This window comes from Primulina tabacum, chromosome 4 (assembly GCF_025594145.1).
Source record: "Primulina tabacum isolate GXHZ01 chromosome 4, ASM2559414v2, whole genome shotgun sequence".
Lineage (NCBI taxonomy): Eukaryota > Viridiplantae > Streptophyta > Magnoliopsida > Lamiales > Gesneriaceae > Primulina > Primulina tabacum.
The window spans coordinates 12,145,986-12,166,594 of NC_134553.1; the positions used below are offsets into that span (position 1 = coordinate 12,145,986).

A 20,609-nucleotide genomic window follows, 5' to 3' on the forward strand; every position below is an offset into this window, starting at 1 on the left:
AAGAGTTTTAACCAATGGCATGGTAGGTCCAAATCAAGAAATAGAAAAGACAAAAGCAACTTTGAAAAGAATGTGAAGTGCTGGAGCTGTGGTGAGACTGGTCACATGAAAAAGAATTGCAAATCAACAAAGAACGACGTTAATGTTGTTACTGAGGAGGTACATGATGCTCTATTACTATCCATGGAAAGCCCGGTTGATTCTTGGGTTATGGACTCGGGAGCTTCGTTTCATACCACTGGTAATCGTGATGTATTCGATAATTACATTGCGGGAGATTACGAAAATGTTTTCCTGGCTGATGGAAAACCTTTGGAAATAATTGGTATGGGTGATATCCAGATGAAGATGACAAATGGATCTGTCTGGAAAATCAACAAAGTAAGGCATGTACCAAAGTTGACACACAATCTGATTTCAGTGGGATAGCTTGACGACGAAGGTCATAAGGTGACATTTGGTGATGGTTCCTGGAAAGTGAAAAAGGGAGCCATGATTGTTGCTCGGGGAAAGAAAACGGGAACACTTTATATGACTTCTAGTTTGAGAAATAAATTAGCGGCTGTGGATGCTGGAGCTAATTCAAGTCTATGGCATAGTAGGCTTGGGGATACGAGTGAGAAGGGAATGAAAATGCTTGTTTCAAATGGAAAGCTACCGGAATTAAAGATCGTTGAACACAAGCTGTGTGAAGCTGTATTTTTTGGAAAGCAGAAAAATGTGAGCTTTTCAAAAGAGGTTAGAGAACCGAAATCGACGGATTTGGGGCTGGTACATACTGATGTATGTGGACCATCTCCTGTGACATCCCTTGGAGATCACTCAAGATATTATGGCACTACTGTTGACGATTCGAGCAGGAAATCTTGGGTTTATTTTATGAAAAATAAATCGGATGTTTATGAGACCTTGAAACAGTGGGAGTTAGCCATGGAAGATGTGATGAATTCACTATCAACCAGTCACATGTGGGAGTTGTCAGAACTTCCTTAAGGTAAAAAGGTTTTACATAGCAAGTGGGAGTACCGGTTAAAACATGACAGTAGCAAGCGGTACAAAGAAATACTTGTTGTAAAAGGTGAAAAGAAAGTCATTGGTTACACTGCTATTTTCTCTCTGGTGGTAAAGTTAACTACTATCAGTACTGTACTTGGATTGATGGTAAAAGAAGATTTACATCTGGAACAGTTAGATGTAAAGACGACGTTTCTTCATGGTAAGTTAGATGAAGAAATGAATCAATCACAGGGACTTGAAGTACGAGGAAAAAAGAAAATGGTGTGCAAACTTCAGAAGAGCTTGTATGATCTCAAACAAGCTCCAAGACAGTGGTACAAGAAGTTTGATGGTGTAATGAATAATGATGGTTTTCTGAGGTATCAGGCTGATCACTATTGTTACGTGAAGCTTGATGGTTATTATATCATACTACTGATATATGTAGATGATATGTTGATAGCAGAAGCTTGTCTGGAGGAGATTGATAAATTTGAGAAAGAGTTATCTAAGGAATTTGCTTTGAAGGATTTGGATGCTGCAAAACAAATCCTTGGAATGGGGATCCTTAGAGATCGGATGAATGAAGTCTTGAAGCTTGAGAAGATTCCTGGAAGCAAGAATCCAACTGATATGCTCACGAAGGCTGTTATCATTGAAAAACTGAAGTTGTGTTTGACTTCAGTTGGTCTCCTGGACTAACAAAGGAGGTATGAGCTGCTGCACTGATGGTGTGAAGACATGATTGAAATCAAGTCTTCAAGTGGGAGAATTGTTAGGTGAGATTTATTAATGAGGTGGGGCCCACACATTAAATAAAATAATATAAATCACATATCCCACGTCGATTTTTTAATAAAACGGAATGAAGGAATTAGTTATAAATAGAGCTCAATTCCTTCAGTTATTATATCCCAAAATCAAAAATTTTCAGCTTCGATAAAAAGAGAGTACATAGAAAAAAAAAAGTATTTTTTCTTGAGTGCGGGAATTCTCTTGTGTGAGCTAGAGAAATTATTTTCTCGGTATACTCAGGGTTTGGGAGTGAGAAATATTGAGTGTATTGGTGTATACACTTGTTGTAATATTTCTTCTAGTTATAAAAGTTGCAGTGCTCCGTGGACGTAGCCTATATTAGGTGAACCACGTAAATCTTTGTGTTCTTGTTGGTTATTTTATTCCGCATTTTTTGGGTATTATATTTTTATCATCGTGGTCGACATCGCTTCGATGTAATTTCCCAACAGAACTCTGGTGCAAGCTCAGTTTAATTCATTTTTTTCCAGTTTAATGAAATCTTCTAACTTCCCGCCATGCTTTAACAAAGTATAATTAATTTTTTTGATAACAAAAAATAAAATCTAAATTTTAGGATGATACATTATGACAGTTAATTAAAAATTTTATATACTAAATTGATCCGTCATTCGACATTAATTAATATTTAATTTAACGATATCGAACTTATTATTATTAAAACATAGAATTATAAATTAATTTTTTTAATAAGATGAAATTTACTATGTGATTATTAGAATGAATGAAGATAAGAAATGAATTGTATAATAATATAGTAATATTTTTCTGTCTAATGATTGATGACCTGATCAATAAATTTTCTAATGAAATTAAATAATAATTCAATTTGAAATATCTGTAGAATTAAAACTAAATATGATGAATGATATTTTAGACTTTTAATGAAATGAAATTATCGAAATGAACTTTTTCTGACTTAGTTTAGAATTAATTTGTAGATATGCTCGAGCTCGATTCTATCTTTACGAGCTCGAATCGAACTCAAACTCGAGCTTAATTGTATGTTTTGATGAGCGCGAAATGAGCCCGCTTAACGAGCTAAAAAGTAAGTCAACTTAACTATCCGAGCTTGAGATAAACTCGTTAAACGAGCTATTAACGAGTCGGACTCGAGCTATTCGCAAGCTTAATAATTTCAAAACGAATTGAGCTCGAACATCATGATGAAAGCTCAAATCAAGCTCGAGCATATATATATTCTAAACGAATCGAGCTCAAGCCAGATATTGTTCAGCTCGACTTAATTTGTTTGCATCTCTAGTACTATCCCGTTTTCACGTGTTGTTGGTAGAAGATTGTTTGGCTGTGTAAGCCGAGCTTTTTCCAATAAAAAGCACAGTAACAACTCAAGCTGACAAATTCCAAAATTGACTTCAAGTACTTTCGTAATCATCTTACTCGCCCTATTGCTAAATAAATATATATAAATATATATAATTTGATCGGTTGCATTAGGTGGTCGCCTCACGGGCATCCAAGATATTTGCAAGAACATTTTGTGGCATGTCACATCGGGCATTAAATACTTCGATGATGTTCTCGCGAACATCTTAAGAAACATTTAATGCATCAGCGTGTGATGGAACGACCGATGTGACCTTTCACGAGATGTTTCTTCAACATCTTGGACGTCCATGAGATGTCCAGTTAGTTGACAACATATCAAGTTCGTGTGTATATATATTTTATAAGCACAGCTCTCGAAACATTATAATATATTCACAGAACCAAAATTTTCTGATCGAACACTGAGCAGAAACTAAGTTTCACAATTTTTTTAAATCTAAAAATACAGTCCTAAATGCCACCGAAACTATAACCATACTTAAACTGGCAAAAGTAGTTTAAACCTTCTGTACATTTGATTTGGTTGTACATACTGCCCGAGCTCATTTTCAGCCATCTTGCTAGCTGGAATCGACAATTATCCATCCTATCAACCTATAAATAATGTCTTTTTTAAATGGGTACAGATGACTGGCATCACAGATCATTTTCTGGTAATTATGCCGTGCTTATTATCGATTCAGTTCTGACTCTCGTTTATTAGCAGTTCATTTGGACTGGTCAAATTGCTAGGATTTCCCATCGTTGATCTTATCTTCCACTCTCCCCTTGCATTTATCTCCTTTAAGTAGCAAATCACCTTTCCGGAATCTGAGATCTCGGATTGATTACGCTGTACATGCATCTGTTAGTTTGCTATCAGAACAACGAGGGGTTGAAATTCTTGGTTTCATCATTTGTGTTTATGGACTGAAATTTCTTGCAGAAGTTGTAATAAAATCTTTAAAGAAAAGCATAAAGTCAAACAATCAATAAACCATAGTGCCACATCAAAAGGAAAAGATTCGAATGGAGAAAGATATGTTAAATCAAAATAATTGACAAAATGTAGAATAGGTATACGGTATATGAAGTGTTGCACCAGATCAAGGTTTTTACACTTTAAACTCATACACTGGAGCCAAAACCACTCCTTATATGTACACGAAGAAACTCGTTTAAATACCATCAAGGTTTCATCCATGAGAGAAAAAAGACGATTGAAGATCATAAATGACTCAAATTTTCTTCTAAGCAGCCAGGCCATTAAGCAACTTGAGCTTACACCATCGAAATCAGAAGTCGAATTCTCCTGTTGCCTGAATAAGTAACACAAAGCACCTAAAAATATTATCCTCCATTCCAAGACGAGAGAATCTAAGATACAGATTATCAATGACAGTTGAAATGGAATGAGAGAGTAAGAAAACAAAAAAAAACACCTTGTTGAACAAAATGTCTTTGTTATTTATGTGCATGATACCATCCTTCAACATGCATTTCCACCTGCTCTTGGTTCTGGTCACCTACATGGGAACCATTATTGATTTTAGAATGATTCTAAAGATAAGATAGCTCAATGAATTAGATCTGAATCTTTACAGGAAAAGTACTATTCAGATTGGTACCTTGTCAAATTGAGCCAGAACCAAATGCATCGTATTCAGGTCTTCCCCTTCGTCAACATCATCCAACTCATCATCGTCATCTTCATTCAATGGTTCATCTTCATCATCATCACCATTGACAGTATCATTCTGAACAGGAGCAGGAGTTGCAGCTAGCATATCTAAAAATGCAGATAGTTGGAAAATCGAAATTGAAGCACAAATACTTTAATTTGGGCCAAGCTGCTAAACTATAATAGTGTACCGTTTGGTGCAGGCGTGTTCACTATATTGTAGTCTTCATTGACAACTCCTTGATAATTATATATCTTCAAGTCAGAATGAAGCAAGTAAGTTACGACAGTTTAAAGTGACTGCCACCGAACAATACACGCGATAAATTTTAGAGTTTTTCAAGACAAAAAGGAACATATTTTCTGCAACGAATTTGAAGTAACGATATCTGCAATACAAAAAATATATAAACTCGTGCTTTTAAAAACTGGTACAAAGTGTTAATTAAAAGACGATAATTGCCTATTCAAACAAGGGAAAAAGCTTCAATTTAATTTACACAGTGATGATAAAAAGTATCACAATCGAGTGAAACAAAAACCACCATGATTCTAATATCTAATCAGTCAAAAAACATTCACTTCCCATGATACAACGCATTCAATCTGCAACACCGAGGAGATAATGACACAGGTTTAATAGCTCCACAAGAATGGACCTTAATTAAAGATTTCTGAAAACAACAGGACATAGATTTCTGAAAATACCAAAATCAAGGCAATGTGGAACAGTATACAGCAGGGGTAACCGTGACGCAAACTAAATCATCAAATCAACCAAGTTAAAACTTCAAACAAACTATATCTGACTGATACTTATTTCTAAGGTCACTAAAGTAAAGTTCAAATTGATCTTACTTTTTCGAAGATAAGCAAAGAATTAAATAATTAAAAAAATTTAGGACTCGGCAAACGCCAAGGGACAGCTGGCTGGTACATCTGTGGCACATCACAATATGCTTGTCGCCAAATTGCTTCCGTGCATGATTTACGGGGAAAAAGAATGCAAATCAGCTCAAGCTAATGGTTCAACACAGATGGTTTAGCTTAATTGTAAATAATTGTTTGCACCATCAGGCTAAATATCGAAGTTCCCTGAACCTGTCTAAAATGTAAGAGAGGTAACAGAAATAAGGATTCAAGATATTTTACTTCATTAGCCACAATAATGATTGAATATAATCACCTTAAAAATGGCGACGTAAAATTAATTCAGTCTGAAAGCACACGTTATTTTGCAAATTAAAATTGGTGGTCCAATTGCTGCTGCTGATATTAAACTTACATTAGGCGTAGAAAGTACATCATCATATGGATCAGGTATGGGGCCATCCAACTGCGGAATAATAGATAGCGTTTGTTGAACACTGCCTTGAACCACCTGCCAAATGACCATGATATTTAATTTCTGGAAACCAAATCCAACACCCAATTTCAGTCAATAAAACCCCTAATTTGTAGGGATGAACGTCCAATCAGATTTTTACTTCTTTTTTCTTGATCATAATCCATTGTTTTCAGTATGTTTCCTACTTTATTTATAGGATGGCCTATGAACTGTAGTAGATAACTGCTCGTTAAAGAGGCTAGTACAGTCAATTTTCAATGCCAATAAACACAAAAGCCGATTGAAATGCCACTGAATCAGTAAATTTAACAGTTTTCCTCACAAGGAGAGTTCAGCTGACAATTTCAATAAATAGCACTACCAATGCAATAAAAAATAGGGAATGTAGTTCTCGGGGAATACGTGAGCCTCTAAGGCCAAGCCCCTATTCATCCTGTTTTACCATAGATCCATTAAAGGATAGAGATATTATCCCTGTCACACAAACAAAAACCAAAGGATAAAATGAAGTTAATAACAAATGACTGATATTCGATCTTTCGCATCTTGCTTTGCCCCCAATTTTTGAATCTCGTCTATAGTTTCCTACTCTCTAATCTTACTGTCTTTGTTCAGAGAAATATATCACACTATCAGATAACAACAAAAGTATTATCTGAAGATCAAGGACACACAAACGCAACAGATAAAATTTCACCTAATCAATCCAAAGGTACATTTAGTTCTCCAGAATGGGAAGATGAAGTAACCTAACGAGAAATAACCACAACGAGTCACCATCTCAAAGACGAGGTCCCTTAATTTCAAGGATCACACTTTACTGCTATTGAAGAGCTGAAAGTCAATTGATAGGAATACTACAACGAGATGCAATAATAGAAGCTAATTTTACAAGTCTACATTTATCACAACTTATCAAGTCACACCTGTGCATAAATTGTCTGGAGACGAATGGTTTTGTCACATTTTTTCACAAATGTGTAGTGGAAATTTATGCATACTCGGTGTTGGTTTTATGAATGAAATATCTTTTCTGTACATTTAACGCAATGTAATTAAGAAGTAATGTAACGTAAGAATATATTGGATAATTTAGTTTTTAATTATACATTTGGTATTTTAAAATTTGACAATATATTATATTTTGTTGGGATATACTCCCTACGTTCCAAATATATAGGTTCTGTTTCCTTTTTTACTTGTTCCAAATATATAGTCAAATATCTATATTTAGTAGTACTTAATCTATCCATTTACTTATATACTCCTATTTAACACATTAGCTAGTTGCCTAGTTCCAACAATTTTTTATACTACAACTAAAACACTCATTAAATAAGGATTAAATGTGAAATTTGTTGTTAAATTGGTTTTTTTTCAATGATATTCTTAATATTTGTGAAAAAACAAACAAACCTATATATATTTTCGACGGAGTTAGTAACATATTACTAGAAATGTTATTCAGATAGATGAAGGTTGAATTTAAAAAATAATTGTATGGGAGAATTAGAAATAGGATGAAAATGAAACTTCGGAAATCAAGTTGGATATTCTTTTGTTTCACTTCACCCAAAGGAAATTTTTTTCTGTAAACTAAAACAAGCACAGCCTTTGAGAATTAATTTATAGGGTTAACGTTCTACGATAACCTTTCAAGCTAAACACGGACTAATGGTTACTAGAAAACAAACTAAATATTGAGGATAGAGTAAGCAAACTAAATATTGAGGGGAAGAGAGAGATTTGGTATAAAAAAAAGAGGGATTCACAACATGGAACTGCTTGACACAAACCAAAAAATTGGTCCAAAATTCGGTTTCCATCAAACAAACTGGAACAATGTTCTAATACCAAAACATTTTTTAACAGTATCATAATTATTTTTATGATTCAGTGAAAAAAATAATAATGCACATAACTAACAAAATAATTTTATAGTGGTAATTAATTAATTCAATGATTTTATATAATAATAATAATTAAATAAATAAAACAAGGTAACTAATTCAATCATTTAATTCATTCACATATTTATCTAAGAATATCAGTTAAACAAAAGTACCAAACCAAGTTTGCTGAAATATTTTGGCAGCCGACTGAACCCCGCTATTTGGTTAGATAAATTGTAAGGCAGAAATTTCCCTTTTTTCATATTACTGAATGAAGACCACCTTATGTGCATTAATGATGTGCCACTAAGATTGCAGAACGGAAGATCTTACGAAGCACCGCGAGTTCATGAGGGAACTTGGAATTGTTACATATAGCACGGCAATAGCCTTTTCTTTAAGAACTTTGATGGTCAAAGGTAATTTATACGGATAATGTGATAACAAAAGGACATACCTTTTGCGCATCTGATAGAAGGTCAGCAGCTCCATCTTGCTGTGGGATGTATCCACCTGCATGATATTGAGCAGGGAAGTCCCCTCGCTTCCGTTTTCCAGAAGGTACAAGGAAATCCTGCATTTATTTCTCCAGGATTATCTCTGATAGTTAGCAAAATTCAGTAAACACACAAGAAAAATAGACAATAAAATCATACAGGAGAAATTGATACTATACATGACTTCTTCAGCATTCAATTAAGATGAAGGAAAAAGTCAAATGAGAGAAATACGAGGGGAAAAGTGGGAAACAAAAAAAGAAAAGAAAAAAGAAAAAGCCTCCAAGTTTTCAGGATAGAAATCAAGTCAACATACAGCAACATCACAACATCCGACAAATCTTTCAACAATCTTAAATCTACTGAATTTCTAACAACAACAAAGAAGTTCCTTGAGATATGCAGAAATGGAGGACTTGCATCTTCATTCCCTTTAATTTGACATGATGTTCATGGGCAGGGGTAGATCTTCCCCCACCTGTAGATCTTCCCCCAGTTGAATTTGTTTTCTAACTGGGTTTATTCAAAACATGTCATCTTAGAATTTTGATTACGTCATAATCCTTTCCTTACCGCGACAGACAACCTTCTTGAGGGCCAAAAAGACTTTATACCACCAAAGTAATTCATAATTTGTTGATCGGTAACAATTAAAAGAAAAGAATCAGTGCAGAGTTCAATATCTAATTATCCATGCCAGTTTACATGGCAAGCTGTACAAGTCTCTAACTTTTAGATTGAAGATTCAGCAAATCCATGCCAGTTTACAAGGTAAATTGTACAAGTCTCTAACTTTTAGATTGGAGATTCAACATAGAGTGAAATAGCAGCATTGTTCTCAGTCTAACGGAAGGAAACCAAAAGAGAAGATGGCATCATCTTTTGGCATTCAAAGCTTAATAAGTACAGATAATATGTTAATATAATAACGGAAGAACGTCCAGATTTTTTCCTGAGAAGACTCTGAATAAAGTAACGGGCAGTCAACGCTTTTCAAGAGAAGATGGTTCAAAAAGAACTGGAAATCTGGAAATGCTGGCCTGTAACCCTGCATGCGTGTAACGGCCTGCAGCAGACTTTTGAACTTCCTCAAATTTTCAATTCTAACTATCGGTGTGCAGCAGACTAAGCCCAAAACAACAGTTTTAAGTTTCTCAATTTCTAGCGACTCGAATCAGGTAGAAGGTAGCCCTTATTTTCTTTTTTTTTTCAATTGCATTTACTTCCTCCAGTTTTTTCAATTCCTATCACCCCACTTCCATTTTCCTTAATCCTTATCTCCTCCAAAGCCTAAATTTGTCGTTGAAAATGTCGAATTCTGAATCACCAGCCCTTCAAAAAGATCCAGCATGGAATTATTTCAAATGCGCTTTAGTTTGATAAAAGGTGCACAAGCGTGCACCCTGCACCCTAAATAATTATGGTATAGTTGTTATTTCCTATATCGAGCACACATTTTAGTTGTGGTATGATCATCCCCAATGGTGTCCACAGCAAAGAAAACAGAAAAGCAATATTTCCATCCTCGAAAATTCTCCAAATTTTGAAGATAAATTTAGTCAAGCACTCTTGCTGATTAACTTTTCTTAATTTTAAAGGAGAAACGAAAGACAAGAAATCCTATTTTGAGTTAACATATGCAGCGATTCTACAATTAAAATAAATTACTTAAAAAAGATTAGCTAGAGAAAAAAAGGATCTCAATGATCCTTCACATAAAAAATTTTACAATTCATTTTTTTGAGAGCAAGGTTGCCTTGGTTAAATGAGAGTTTTAAGTTCTATGAAAAACTCAATTTAAAAAAAGTTCTAAGAAAATGACTGCACAAAAAAAACCAAAGGATTATTTATTGATCTATCTATTCCAAACCATCACCACCTAACAAACACATGTGGACAAAAATTAAGATACATAATTTTGTTCGAGAAAAGTGCAATCAAAATTATGACCTCTCAGTTTTGTAGAACCAAATTTTATCGATTAAATGTAGACCACATTTCAAGTAGAAAAATACACTCAAAGCTATGAAACAATCAACATGACCAAGTCTCCAATAATAACATTCTACAGACAACAGTTAAGAGACCAGAACCACAATCGACAGTCACCTGTGTTGCTGGCTGACGAGAAGCTCCCCTTTCAACTTCTTCACGACCTTCCACATAAGCTACAAGGCAAAGGCCAGAACTCATGCATGAAGTTGGAACGTTACTCACTTATTTTCAATAATTACATTATTGATTAGACTGTCGAACCATTTACATCGTCATCTGGTCATTATTACTTAATGGTAGCTTCAAAAGCTTTACTCACCAACATTCACATCAAGAGGAGGCCTCTGATTCAACCAAGAAGAAGGAGGTTGCTGCAGGGATAAAAAAAAAAGATATTAGTTTTAATAACTATGCTAAGACATGGAGAAGATATAACCTCCTTATGAACGAAAGTGAGCTTCCATTACATAATTTTCACCACATTTTTCTAAATCTATCCATGAAATTGGAAAGACAAGTGACCTATATACTCCAGGGAAAAAAAACTTCAAAATGCACAAAGAAAAACGGTGCAAACGAAACAGAAAAGATTTCTCAGAAAATGATGTTACCATATATGGATTAGGTCTTCCGACTCCATTTTTTATGTCAGACACCCCGCCATTGTTATTAGCAGATGAAAACTCATTTGGGGTGATCGGGTTGCCACCAACAGAATCATCGAACAACGAACCACCATCAGGTCCTGGAAGAGGAGTCCGGGCTACTCCATGCAAAGGTGTCTGCACCATTCCAGGCAACGGTGTCTGCGCCATAGGAGTTTGCAGTGGAGTCTACAAAACCCCAAAAATGAAAGCTTTCAATGCTTGCTGTTAAAACAATCTAAAAAAGTAACAGACTTCCGAATACATATAGAAGTCTGACCGGTGGAAAGAGTAAATCAGCAGTCGGAGTTTCATACTCCTCAGTGCCATCGTAAGGCACGTTGAGGTCATGCACAGGGTTAGGAGTGATAAGAAGACCCCCTGTTGCTGTCTTTTGCCCTGCTGAACGGTCAATGGGACCCAATATTGCCCCAGATTGCATCATTTTCAGCTCCCATAACTGTCAAAAATCCAGCACCAATTCACCAACCCACATATTCCAGCCACAGATCCAATAATCTCAAAACACCCTAAAACTATGTTTAAAAATACACCCTAAAACTAAACACAAAAAGTTCATCCGCCAGAAATTTACCGCAAAGATTCAATTGTTTACCAAGCAGAACCGCCACAAAACACATTTCCAATGGATGATTCAAACACGATATAAAATCAATTCTAACAATAAAGATAGCTACTCACGCCTTGAAGCTCAGCCAGGACAGCCTCGCCAGGGCCTCCGTTGTTGATGAATTCATCGCGTACTTTGTTGATAACGTCTTCAATGACGTGAACGTACACGTTGCTGGTGGATGAACTCGCCATTTCCCAGATTCTTTCCTAGATATCAAGAAAAAAAAGATCAACAGACGAGCAGATTGAACAGACCAACGAGGGTTTAGGGTTTGCAGACGACAATTTCGCGGAACAGAGAGAGGATGAGAGAGAAGATGCGGAACACAGATGGGAATAAAGCGTGGAATATAAATAGGTTTGCATCCATTTTCCAGAGTTGGTCCACGTGGCGTAATCTTATAGCTCTGGTACTTTTTTTATTTCAATTTATATTTAATAATTTTATATGAAATTAAATAATGGACATTTAATTTCAGGAGACTTGTTTTTTAAATTTCCAACACATAGTTAAATATGTGTTCAGTTTTTATCATATCGAAATTTTTTATGCGTCTCTGATTTACACAAAAATGTTTATGCACTCTTTGATCCCATAATTATTTTTTCAGATGAAATTGGTACAAAAAATTGACCATATAAATGATATTACAGAATAAATTGTTTCATATATGATACAAAATATAAAATTTTGAGTATAAAATTAGAATAACTATATAAAATATCAATACTTATTGTATCTGTTCGTGTGCTCAAATATCATATTAATATCAAATCTGAAAAATTTTATACTGAAATATCATTTAATAGTATCGCATATTTAATATTTTGTGTCAAGTTTCATCCGAAAACGTGTCATATTACTAAAATTTGTTATACGTGTTTGGATATTCAAATCATATATTAGTGCTAGATTTTAAACATTTAGTATTCAAATATCACATGTTAATATCAGATTTTCAAGGTTTTGTAGCGAATTTTTCTTTTATAAATTTCGTGTCATTATTATAAAAATTTTAGTTCTGAAAAATCATATATTTATTTCAAATTTTCAATATTTTGTATTAAATTTCATCTAAAAAACACATGTAGACCAATGCAAAAGTATTTTTTTATGGTTAGTCAAGGATAGCAGAAAACTGGACTTATTTATTTTCCATTTTCTATTTAATTTTTAATGTTTCAAAACTAATATAAAATTAGGGGGCTTGAATTAAATATTAATATTTTGACTTATAACTTCAAATATAATGTAATATTAAAATGATTTAAAGAACATTGTAAATTGTAATCTGCAAAAAGAAATGGTCAAATACAAAAATAATAATTATTAAATAAAGTATCCGTAAAGTTACAAATTCATTTAATTGGATAAATCTAATTAAGAATTTTCCAATTCAACATTTAGTGATGATACTTTAAGCATTCCTTCAAAATCAAATGAATCTATCACCAAAACAAAAGTTGAATTAGGTGTTCTAATGATATAAATCTTATGAAACGAAATCAAATCCTAAAAAAATTGTGTAATCAAATCATCTACATTAAACAAAATCACGTAATTTGATTAACTTCTTTAATTTATCGATAAACAAGCATGACTTGAAATTTGAACTTTGTCGCAACTTTCATTTTTTATCGCTAATATTTTTATAAAAATTCTACCAAAGATTGTATTTCGGTTCCATTCAATAGAGTGAACTACAGAGGAAAACAAGAAAATAACAATAATTGGTGCAAGAAACTTAGGAAGGAGTGAATTACAGAGGAAAACAAGAAAATAACAATAATTGGTGCAAGAAACTAAGGAAGGCGTGTGATTATCATGAACAATGAATTTTTTGGAAAACCAAATAAAACTACAATTCAATCAAAGTCGAACAGTACTTTCAAGAATCTACAGTACTGATAGCCACCGCTTTGCAGATGGGGCAGAAGGTTTTCAGAGTAAGCCAAGTTTTTATGCACTCCACGTGATATCTATGCCTGCAATCCAGCGTCGCAATCCGATCGTTAATCAAATCATCTTGACACACGACGCAGATTTCTTCGTCGCCGCCGCTCGCCTCTGAATTCCTCGTCTCCAAGAACTTGGAAACAGTGTGTTGATCTGTCAAGCCATTGCTGGTGCACGGAGCCTGCGGACTGGCTTCCGGAGGCGAATGTAGAGGATGATGATCGCGCGCATTTATAATCCATATGTCGTCTTCGTGAACCCCCCCTTGAAGACTTCCCGACGGCTGGAAGGGAGCGCCGCGGCTAGTTTGTCTGATGATCGCATGGCCCCCGTGCGTGTGGCTGTAAGAGAAGGGGTCGCGAATGATCACAGGAACAACCCAAATAGAGTCCACGCTCGCGATGGGAATGGGAAGCAAGAAACCATAATCCCCTCCGTTGGCGACTCGGACATGCATCGCCGGCGGCTGAGAAAATCTAGAGAAAACATGGTGATACTCCATTGCACTTTTTCGAATGTTTTCTGCGAAAATGATATTTGTATATATAGACAACAAATACACGCGACTTTCCTTGTAAAATCATGGGTTCTTAGTTATTTTTGGTAATAAAATCTTGGGTTAATAAATATCTTAACGGTCATTTGAAATATTAACAAATAAAAGATCAAGATAGTAAAATACAGAATCTTCCGATAAATTATTTTTGAAAAACATTTTTTAAACTATATATATTTAATAAAAATACTATTCTTAACACATGAAAAATTTAAATGCTCTCGAATATTAAAAAAGAATATTTTTCGATTGAGATAACTTTGGCAGTACCGGTGAAAGATTATTAATTATGGTACTCTCTCGTTGATATATACATCATATTACAGTAAAATCTCGATAAATGGATTAATATGTTTAGATAACTATTAATTTATGTTATTGATAAAATGATAAATTTATATAAAGATCATCTCAAAAATTATTATTTATTAATTTTGTTAGGATCGATTAGGGGGTAATCGTTGAGCTAAAATAGCTCGGTTCTTGAAATATTGAACACCGATGAATTAAATCGAGTTTGGTGTTCAAACCAAGCGGAAAATACTCGAAATAATCCTTCGTAGAAACCGAATAAATATTTTGTAAACCATTTAAAATATATGCAAGTTGAATGAGTAAAAAATATTCAGTTGAAGCATTTTATCAAACACTTGGTATACAATATTTTGATATTTGAAGAACACATAAAATGCTTCAACAATGCATCTTTAAAAACAGTGAAAATGATAAGCAAAATGCAATAAACAAATAGACACGAATTTGTTTATGGATGTTCGGAGATTTCAAACACTCCTACGTCACCCCTTCTTCCCCTTGGGAAGGATCCACTAAAAGACTTTGATTTATACAACTACTTGTACAAACCCATTCCGGAAGGGCAGCACCCAACTAGAACTCCTAGCACTCAAGATTGTAGGCAGCACCTCACAATCAGCATATTGTTTAATGTCTCATATGCAAAGACTACATACACAAGTTTATTGTCTTTGTGCAAGACTCACTCAACTAATCTTTGAAGTTCAACTCTCTTGTATATGTGTGAGTGATTGTGTGTGAGGAATTTATCATTTACAGTGTATATCTCAAATGTATCCTCACACAAGGGCTTGTGCTCTCAACTAGCTGATATCTTCATGCTAACTGCCCATGCTTTGAATCCACTTCAAAAGCTGTTGTTTGATCTTCAATATGTTGTATTTATAGGCTCCAACACTGATATATACGTTAAACACAGGAATATGACCGTTGGAAAGTTTCTGTGCTGTTTCTGGCATTGCAACGGTCAAATTCGTCTTGCTGGACATTTTCTCGACTGGTCAACTCTGGTCAACTGGTCAACTCAACTGGTCAATCAGTTCAACTGGTTCAGTTGGTCTGGTTCAGTTGGACTGGTTCAACTGGTCTTCAGTTGGTCTGGTTCAGTTTCAGCTGGTTCAGTTCAGCTGGTCTGGTTCAACTGGTCTTCAGCTGGTCTAGTTCAGTTTCAGTTGGTCAGCAGCTGGTTCAGTTCAGTTGGTTGGTCAACTGGTCAGCAGTTGGTTCAGTTGGCTCAGTTTCAGCTAGTGTGCTGAAATCAGCCTAGCTATTTTCAGTTTGTGCAGAACCAGTAACTTCATCGTCATTTATCAGCATCTTAAGCTTTGATTCAGACTTTGACTTCTGAAGATGAATTGTAGATCATCGTCTTATCTTTCCAACGCATACTGAATCGCTTCATTTCGATAACCGAGCTGAGAGGTATGACCAAAATACCGCAGCTGCTCAAACTCAACTGATTGCTGTTTTCGTGTGATCAGTTTGGTAATTGAGCGATCAGTTAGACCATGATAACATCCGATTTTGCCCAACTGACGTGAAATACGATTTGTTCCAAATTGAGTTTTCTAATCAGTCCAGTTGGCGGATTGTCATTTGGATAATCCAGTTGAGAGATACCATCAAAATACCGAAGCTCGCCAGAAATTCAGTTTGTGCAAAATTCAGTTTCAGCTTGCTTCTTGTGTTTGCAACTTCACACTTGAGTAAATATGTTAGAAACACAATAACAAGTTTTGTTAACATCAAAATTAAGATTGCGAACATGAAAAGTTCCAACAAATTTATCATGTAAAAAGTATTTTAAAAATATTATTAATTTATCAATTATTAATTTATAAATGCTTTACTGAATAGACTAATAAAATCCATGCCGATATACTACCAACTTAAATAACATAAATATATTAAAAATAATTTCCTTCGTTCATATAATTTATTTATTAAATTTATTCCAAAAATTTTAATGAGACGTCTTACGGATCAATTTTATGAGATAAATCTCTTAAACGACTCGATCCATGAAAATATATTGTTTTTATGTTAAAATTATTATTTTTTCCTCAAGGTATGGACCGAGTCAACTCTTCTCACGAGCATATATTGTTTTTATGTTAAAATTATTATTTTTTCCTCAAGGTATGGACCAAGTCAATTCATCTCAAGAGCACGAGACCTTAAAAACTTTTACTTCTTTCTATCTCGATTTCGTTACTATCATATGAGTAAAGTAACTCCATTTTCACTTCAGAAAACATATTATAATCCTTAATAACAGTAACTTCAAATTGTCAACTCAAAATATCAGCTCTTTACTTACATCCCGTAAATTATATGCTTCTCATTTTATTTTCCAAAAATTTGATTTTTCCACCTAGCCATAAATTGTATGCTTCTCATGAAGAAATCTCTTAATAGATAGGTTCTTTCTTAATTTTGTTATATTTGGAAGTAAGCATACAAAATGAACAGTAGACGTCGTTACATTAGACTCTTTGTGCTATTGCACCTAATGATGATTCGTACCATTTTTATAGTACATCTTTTAGTATGACATCGTATGAGATTACTCGCAAGAAGACGACGTCAAGTACATAGAACATCATCTTCGTACACCATGACTAAAAGAATAAAAGCACAAATAAATCATTTGCATAGGATTGTCGAAACATGAGATGTTCAAAGTGTGGCGAATTTGAGGATGAATATAAATTAATTTGCCTACTTATGTTATTCGCTAACTCATGTCGAGGGGATGTGAGATTTTAGATATGTTAGGAATGAAGAGAAGGTGGAAATATTTTTGTCTATCTTAGCACATCATAAGAAAAATCGAATTATTGATCATGATCATGTACGAAGCGCTCAAACAATCAGCGTTCATTTCTAGGCTCGGTCCTCAAGTTACATACTATATTGCTTGTGAAGCCTTCCACAGTCACTTACACTTGCAGCGACAAGACATGGAAGTGGTTCAAGGTAATATTTACATTTTTTGAATAATTTACTTTTTGGCAATGTCACTATACAAGAAGGATCTGTCAAGCATACTGCTATGTAACACTGACATTGACCTATCATTTTTATATGCATAAATTTTATTGTGTTGGGCTGTGTAGGTGCATTGAACGGTTCATATGCAAACGTTCACGTACAAATTTCTGAAAAAAGAAAGTATAGAACTAGAAAATAAATCATTGTAGTGAATGTGTTGGGGGTGTGTAACCGAGATATGAATTTCATTTATGCATTGTGTGGATGGGAAAGATCGACAGCAGATGCAAGAGTTATTTGTGATGCCTTAACTCGTGATGATGAACTCAAAGTTCAAAGAGGTTAAAATATTTGGTTTAATATTATGATGTCATTTCAATATACTATTTTAATGTTTTACAAATTTCTATAACAATAAATTGTTTAACAAAATATGTGATTTTAATCGTAGGTTGTTAATATTTGTGTGACAACAGACACACAAATGTCCAAAGATTCTTGACTCCATATAGAAGAGTATTATACCATAGAGATGCTCGAGGCAATCGCGTAAGTACCCCCACATAGTTATAAAGAGCTCTTCAATTGGAGACACAACAAAGCTAGAAACATGATCGGAAGAGCTTTTGGTTTGCTTACAAAAATATGGGCTATCATTCAAAATCCTTTCAACCCATTGAAAACTCAAAATAGAATCATAATAGCTTGCATTTTGTTACACAATTTCATTTGATCGCGGATGGCAGACTATCTTGTTGAGGACTTGGAAAAGGACACACTAAGCCCACCTCCCCAAACAGATTATGATTTCATTGAGAATTTTACTTCCTATGATGTGTGGAGAGATAACTTAATTGCGATGTCGAAGTACCCCAATTAAGAAAAAAATTTGTTGTTATTGTAGTGTCTTTGTAAACTTTATTTGTTTGCAATTTATTTTCTAAACATGTTGCTTATATTTGTAATTGTGGATGCATTAATGTCTTTTAGCAACCATTTTCTTAAATTGGAAATATTGTACCAAGAATTTGTTTTTAAAATGTTTTTATTCCGTACAACATATAATAGTCATTGTCGTATGTAACTCTCTGAGCCCACAATTATTTGTTTCTGACAGTATAGTTAAATATGTGTTCAGTTACGTTATATCGAAATGTTTTTTTGTAGTTCTTGTTTCACACAAAAATGTTTTTGCACTCTCAGAGCCCACAATTATTTTTCGGATGAAATTCGATACAAAACATTGAAAATATATATAATATTATAGAACAATTTGTTTTAGATATGATACAAAATACAAAATTTTGAGTATAAAATTGGAACAATTTTATTAATTTCAATACTTACTACACTTGTTTGTGTGCTATAATATCATATATTAGTGTCGATTTGAAAAAGTTTATACTGAAATATTACATATTTAATGTTTTGTGTCAATTTTCATCTGAAAAACGTGTCATTAATACCAAAATTTTTTATACGTGTTTGTATACTCAAAAATCATATATTAGTGTTAGATCTAAAATATTTATTTCGAAAATCATATATTTATTATAAATTTTCAATGTTTTGTATAAAATGTAATCTGAACAAACACATGTGGACCAATGCAAAAGTATTTTTTTATGGTTAGACAAGGACCATAGAAAAAAATCGATCTGACTGGACTGATTTATTTTCCATTTTCTATTTAATTTTTAATGTTTCCAAATTAATATAAAATTAGGAGGTTTTAATTAAATATTATTATTTTGAGTTATAAATTCAAATATAATGTAATATTAAAATGATTTAAAGAACATTGTAAATTGTAATCTGCAAATAGAAATGGTCAAATCTAAAACCAATAATAATTAAATAAACTACCGTAAAGTTACGAATTCATTTAATTGGATAAATCTAATTAATAATATTTCAATTTAACATTAATTGTGATGAATTTCATACTTTAATCATTCCTTCAAAATCAAACGAATCTATCACCAAAACAAAAGTTGAAATAGGTTCCCTAATGATATAAATCTTATGAAACGAAATCAAACCCTGAAAAAAATTGTGTAATCAATTGTCTTATATTTCATATCAAACAAAATCTTTCATTTATCGACAAACAAGCGAATAGAAATTTTCTTAATCTCACTGTATATATATCCTTTTCTTAATCGTAAAACATGAAAATAAATGCACTAAAAAGCAAATGTTTGACAATTAAATCCAATTTTCATTACTCGTGGATCAAGAACCTTGTTCACAACTTGCAATAGAGCATGCACCCGTGTCAGCATTTGTTCCTTCATGGATTTTCTGAAAGAATTTCTGAAGCTTCAATCATGTGTATGTGTGTGTCAGTGTGTGTGTATTATATATAGCAAAACCCCTTTTGGAATCCTTTTTATATTTTATTATTATACACAATTTGTTTTAGGGTTCCTCAGTTTGCATGAATCCCAATTGTTTTACAACTTCAAGTTAAAATGCAGAAAAAAAATAGTATGTCTGTCCTTTTTTTTTAGTATTTAGCAGCACACTCGAGAGAAAATTAATTAAATTTATCAAGAAGAAATGATTAACAAAATGGTTGAAGATGAAGGAATTATGTGTTGATTGAGTTCGAAAACGGAGCCCTCAGCCACGCTCAGTTCCTCTGAATTGGGAATGTAGCACCTACTCCCTAGCTAGGGTAAACAAGGAAAACGACATCTTTACAGTACTAATTACTTGACGGAGAAATCAATTTTAGAGGGAGAATTGTTTAATCAAGAATAGGGGTATCAAAATGGAATCTGATCCGTCTATCTAATAATATTCTACTAAAAAAATCAGAGTTGAGTTTGGAGTTTCGGGTTTGAATCAGGTCCTCGGATTGGATCTGATGCTGACTCGAAAAAATAATAGAGATATGATTAGATTCAGTTGATCAGAAAATTTTAATTTTTTTTACAAATATATATATAAT

The 20,609-nt window shown here is 33.6% G+C and overlaps 1 protein-coding gene across 2 annotated transcripts in view; it reads right to left on the reverse strand.

The window, feature by feature from the left end:
* The window catches only part of LOC142543093 (transcription initiation factor IIA large subunit-like), an 83,310-nt gene extending 71,162 nt beyond the window's left edge, over positions 1–12,148 (reverse strand). The window contains exons 1-11 of one of the 2 annotated variants that reach the window (XR_012819627.1): positions 11,901–12,148; positions 11,479–11,658; positions 11,166–11,387; positions 10,874–10,925; positions 10,669–10,727; positions 8,520–8,636; positions 6,108–6,203; positions 5,014–5,077; positions 4,770–4,930; positions 4,584–4,667; positions 4,225–4,460 (exon numbers count right to left, since the gene is read on the reverse strand). Coding sequence is in view for 1 of the 2 variants with exons in the window: in XM_075650110.1 (XP_075506225.1) it covers positions 4,437–4,460; positions 4,584–4,667; positions 4,770–4,930; positions 5,014–5,077; positions 6,108–6,203; positions 8,520–8,636; positions 10,669–10,727; positions 10,874–10,925; positions 11,166–11,387; positions 11,479–11,658; positions 11,901–12,023 (1,182 nt within the window). In the remaining variant the exon portion in view is untranslated. Of the gene's footprint in view, positions 1–4,181; positions 4,461–4,583; positions 4,668–4,769; positions 4,931–5,013; positions 5,078–6,107; positions 6,204–8,519; positions 8,637–10,668; positions 10,728–10,873; positions 10,926–11,165; positions 11,388–11,478; positions 11,659–11,900 lie in introns of those variants that run through there. The other variant, XM_075650110.1, reaches the window with a different exon arrangement.
* Between the last annotated feature and the right edge of the window lie 8,461 nt (positions 12,149–20,609).